The sequence below is a fragment of the Ranitomeya variabilis genome, chromosome 1, assembly GCF_051348905.1.
Source record: "Ranitomeya variabilis isolate aRanVar5 chromosome 1, aRanVar5.hap1, whole genome shotgun sequence".
Taxonomy (NCBI): domain Eukaryota; kingdom Metazoa; phylum Chordata; class Amphibia; order Anura; family Dendrobatidae; genus Ranitomeya; species Ranitomeya variabilis.
Window position 1 is genome coordinate 670,384,753 of NC_135232.1, and position 5,596 is coordinate 670,390,348.

The 5,596-nt window shown below is 40.8% G+C and overlaps 1 protein-coding gene across 1 annotated transcript; it reads left to right on the top strand.

Moving 5' to 3' along the window:
* The first annotated feature begins 704 nt into the window (after positions 1-704).
* On the top strand, positions 705-4,856 carry LOC143816512 (DNA damage-regulated autophagy modulator protein 1-like). The gene is made up of 7 exons (XM_077297022.1): positions 705-906; positions 1,703-1,770; positions 2,240-2,382; positions 2,561-2,732; positions 2,869-2,924; positions 3,082-3,168; positions 3,325-4,856. The coding sequence occupies exons 1-7, from the start codon at positions 788-790 to the stop codon at positions 3,403-3,405; spliced, it is 726 nt and encodes a 241-aa protein (XP_077153137.1). The 5' UTR covers positions 705-787; the 3' UTR covers positions 3,406-4,856.
* The last annotated feature ends 740 nt before the right edge of the window (positions 4,857-5,596 follow it).

Genomic DNA, 5,596 nt, shown 5'->3' on the forward strand with positions numbered 1-5,596 from the left:
CTACCGCTAGATGGATGTCCGGATTATATTGAAATAAAGGGCTTTTAATTCACAGAAGAGACTGGTGAGTGCTGCCTTTCATATTCTCTTTTCTGGATATTTAGTGCATTGTTGGCTACTGCACCGCCATAAAGAAATAAGTCACTTCAGCAGCTGTCAGAGTCTGCAATTATAAGACTGTCGCAACACTGGTGCCTGTGCATATCCTCACTTCTGTGTGTTGTACTAGGTGGGCACATCCATTGTGTCATAGTGTTGAATTAGGCACAAAAAATGACAACTAATACCACAGGACAAAAAAAGGAAAGTGAAAAACCACAAATGATGTATTGGGATCTTGTAGATTTAAACATGGGTTTTAAAGAGCAGAAAGTGTCTGTGAAGGCGGCTGATCCTGGAGCTGCCCTCTTGTTGGGAAACTTGTAAAATCTTCTCAATAACTATCTTGTGATAGTATGTAATCTTTTACATGGATATAATAATAGGAGTTATTACACTACAATGTGCTGGATATATCACAGAATAGGTGACGTGTGAAAACATCTACATTACAAGGCACCAATCAGATCCAGGCTGCCTGAGTGATGATGTAACAATGAGGTGGTCAGCCATGACATCACAAGACCATTGTGACATCATCAGGTTCTAAGCCTATTACTACCTCTGCCTGATGCTACCTCGGCCTTCTGATCTGTGACTGCAGAGAAAGAAACAGCGAGAGAGAGAGAGAAAGAGAGAGAAAGAGAGAGAAAGAGAGAAGAAGCTTCGGCTATATCTTCTTTCCATCATGGAGATCCGAGGTTTGGCATTCTTGCCTATCTTGTGCTTCATATGGACGATATTGGGCATCTGTGCCCTAATAGCCCTGACTATCATCTCAGGGCACAGTGACTTTCCGTACATCAGGTAAGAGGGTCCTGGGAAAGATTCCTGACTCTGTAGTGTAATTTCATATTGTTTTTGTCTTACAGTAATGGAATGTTCTAATTATATTATTATATGTCCTGGAATGTTCTTATTGCATTATAATCAGTACATTATTAACCCCTTCCCGCTGCAGCCATATGAGGGACTGTTTATTGCCAGATGAATTTTTTTGAATGACACCATTAACTTTGCTATAGTGTAAAAGAACACAGAAATTCTCAAGTTCATTGATACTGACAGAAAAAAACGCTTTTGATGTTTTTAGCGTTTTGTTTTTACATCATTCATTTTGTGGTAAAAATGAAGTCCAATTTTTTAAATTATTTTAGCTGTGCAAAATATTTATCAGCTTGTGTTGCTAATTGATGAGACCCATAACTATAAATTTCCCACTGATTGAGCCGTATGTAACCTTTTTTAAATCTATTATTGAAGTTTCCATTGTTTTCTCTTTGCGGTATTTATCAATTGGTTTGATTCATTTTATATTCTGAAATATTTGACTTTTACTGAGCGCAATACAAAATATGTTTATTTTCTTAATATCTTTTATAATAAGGGAAAATTGAAATAATTTGAACTTGAATTTTTTTTAAACTTTAACTTAAACGTACAATAATCTGATGTTTTTTACTGCATTTAGTTTGATAACTTTCCTGTAATGTACTTTGCTTCAATTTGTGTCTGGTCAGAATATATAATGTAGGATGATTATACATGACAATTCCTCCTCTTGTGTCCTAATTGCTCTCAATATTTTCCTTATCTTTGACAGTGATACGGGAGTCGCATTCCCAGAATCGGTGATCTATACGGTGATTTTCATAGCTAATTCCGTTCTTGGTAAGTAGATGCTGCATCCTACAGGACAATATCACATTAAAAGGGTTCTCTAGGACTAGAAGATTGATAGCCCATAATATCAAATTAGTGGATTCTGACTGTGACAATCCACTGATTACCCGGTGATTTAAGCGGCCATGCTGCCCTTTCATTGTTTTGTATGTTTGCCGGTAGTAATTGATGGTATTAAAGCTTTCGGCAGCTCAGTCCGAGTAAAGTATATGAGACACGGCTGTAATACCAGACACAACCCCCATCAAAAGTAAGATCTGTTCCTGGTAAGCAATGAAAGATATGTGGGCGCTCCTTCAATAATCCATCAATTTGATGTAAGGATAGGACATCAAAGGCCCAGATAACCCTTTTAAATCTCTAAACCTCTTCAGCTCATTGGTGCGTTCTAAAGAGTAGGTTTTCTATCATAGTGACATGGAAATATCTGGTTGATAATTTGCTTTATCTATTTCAGGAGCTGGCATCGCTTACATCCAGTATAGGTTCATGATTATTCAGTCTGAGCCATCGGAGAAGCGCTATATCATCTGCCAGAAAATCCTCCTCATCATTGGATGGATTGTGTGTATTGCAAACATAGTTAATGCTGTATTTTCGGTAAGTTAGTAGGTTTTATATAATGTCTCCAGTAATACTCAGGACCCCAGGTTCAGTATAATATATACTGTGGTGACTACACGGAGTCCAGTATATTACAGTGGGGCAGATCCTGCTCTTATGTGTTCTCAGATCTCCATGATGACCTTATTGATGAGTCATATATTTCTTCTCGTAGGTGAAAATCAATCCTACAGCGCACAGGATCGGCGCAGGAATGGCTTTTTTACTTCTTGACATTTACAACATATCTCAGGCTGTGTACCTGTACAAGAGATCCTTCAGCAGTCGGTGCATGTGCCACTTTAGACTGGCAGCAACTTTGCTGACGACTGTTTTACTGCTAATAAGTATCCTTTTCTATATAAGTCAGTGTGTTTAGGTGTGTAAGGTGGGCTCCATTGTGACCATTATTTCATAGGTCAGTCACGATTGTAGGAAACACTATAATAGGATTCTGGTACTTTTCTTAACATGTCCTTCCAGCTGGTGCAGGTATGTGCACCTACTTCTTCCATCTATGTAGTGGCCTCTGTAAGACGGTAAGTTTATTTCACATTTCACCATCTTCCACAATTCACTAGTGTCCGGTGTAAAGGTAAACCATAAACTCTCGGTGTACAAGCCATCTCATTCCATGCCAGATGCATTGGTGAGTACAGCCAGTAAGTAATGTCCTCTATCTTCTATCTTCTGCAGATCTTTTTTAGGACCGGCATGATAGCTGAGTGGATAGGATTCATCGGCCTGATAATGTATCAACTAACGAACTACACTGATTTCCAGGTGAGTAAATGATGTGAAGTTCTTCTAAGTGCCAGAAATGTTTCAGTTAAGAATTTGTTACATTAAAAAACACATTTCTTATATAAAATGGATGATAACAGAGATGGCACAGTTCAATGATGTCTAACGATAAATGTCTTTTCTCCTTTTCCTCAGAGTTTGTCTTTAAAGATCTCCCGAGAAGGTGTCACCATTTGTCTAAGGGAAAAGATCCAGGCCTTCAAAATGCCCGTATAAAATCCAGAGGGTAAGAAATAGGCTGGAGTGACACAAAGACAACTAAAACCATCTGTGCTGCATCATATCATCTTCCTGCAAGCCGATAAAGGGAAATGAAGACCTGACCCCTAGACTTACAGCAGGACAAGAAGATGGTGATTCCACAGAAGACATTTCCATGTAGATCACTGTGGTTATCTACAGGGATCAAAATTACCATCAATTTTTCTGTAATGTGATGGGAAATGACAAAGTCATTTCAATTGTTGAACACCACTCATGGTACCAGAATGGCCCTGCAGATGCACTTCTTCTGGAACATGGACAGAACCAGAAATGACTTCCAATGAGAAGAAGTTAGGAGAACAGCAGGTGCCAAACAGTAATGTAATGAATGATCCATCGTGGAAGAGATGGACATCATAATAACAATGTTCCTGGACAGAAAGCAGCAGAATGCATCAGTCATTGTGATTGCTGATGTACTGAAGAATATTTACAATATCTGGAGCTGTCCTTCAAGAAGAATAAAAATGGCCTTGATGCCACAATAGCCCTGCACAGTGCAACAACTACATGCTTTACAGATGGTGCTAAGTCATCTATATGGCTGTGAATGTGGCTTATGCCATAACAGCCCTGCACAGTGCAACATCAACATGCTTTATAGATGGTGCTAAGTCATCTTTATGCCTGTGAATGTGGCTTATGCCACAATGGCCCTGCAGATGCACTTCTTCTGGAACATGGACAGAACCAGAAATGACTTCCAATGAGAAGAAGTTAGGAGCACAGCAGGTACCAAACAGCAGGTACGGACTGGGGCTGAAATTCAGCCCTGGCATTTGAAATCACACAGGCCCATGTTGTCCCCGTCTCCATGAACCAGATGGGATATATTACTAATTTTACCCTGGATGGAGGAAAGGAAGATTTTCTACAAGACCAATATTTCTAATGATACCCGTGGCCTGCTGGGGTAAGTGATGGAGTCAGCAACTTAGTGCTCCATCACAACTCTTAACAATATGGGTATCTTGAGAATGCCAATTCTGTTAACAACGTAGCAGACAAGGCAGTCCATGACCAGACAGGCCCTTCTGTCATATGCCAGAATTGCCAGATGGCCAGTCCGGCCCTGCCAAACAGTAATGTAATGAATGATCCATCGTGGAAGAGATGGACATCATAATAACAATGTTCCTGGACACAAAGCAGCAGAATGCATCAATCCTTGTGATTGCTGATGTACTGAAGAATATTTACAATATCTGGAGCTGTCCTACAAGGAGAATAAAAATGGCCTTGATGCCATAATACCTCTGCACAGTGCAACAACAACATGCTTTATAGATGGTGCTAAGTCATCTATATGGCTGTGAATGTGGCTTATATTAACAAAGCCTGAGTGCAAAAGCTTGCAGCACAGGTTAACTCTTCATAATGAATTCATTTTGAATGTCTTTTAAATAAATACATATATATATTTTTAAAACTTGATTTATTGAAGAAGAAAAGTACAACAAAATATACACATGAAATATTGAATATAACAATGAACCATCTAGGATGGTAACAGACAGCATATACAATATATAAGGGTAACATACTATATACTGTGACAAATGTGTTAAGGCAAGAATCAGATTTTAAAGGTTTGACTCAATTTACAGAGGGATGGAAACAACATGCCACATCTATATCACTTAGAATACAGGTCAGATATTTATTCAGTCCAGCTCAAACTAAAGACACTATTTGTGGTTAGGCAAAAATGATCACCCCATCAATTAACTAATGGAATCCACACAGGGCCGCCATCAGGGCATAACAGCCATGACTGGCGTACGGGGCCCGGTGGGCAGAGGGGGCCCGCATCGGGCCCCGTCTCATCTGCTCACCGGGCCCCCCCTGCAGGCGCTGCGGCACGCTATTGACGTGCGGGCCCGCGCCCGCACGTCAATAGTTAACAGCCGCCAGCCAGTCGGAGGCTGGCAGCTGAGTTGAGCCGCAGTGCGCATGTCGCCGGCGTCTGACGTCTTTGTCAGCCGCCGACGAGTGCGTGCTTCACCTGCGTGGAGGGAGTGAGCTTCGCCCGCCGCGGGAGCACGGCCAGATAAGAACTCGTGTTTTTTTGGTTTTTTTTTGAGAGCGCCGATCCAGGGGGCCCCGGGGCAGAATGCTGGACATGCTGGGGCAGAATGCTGGA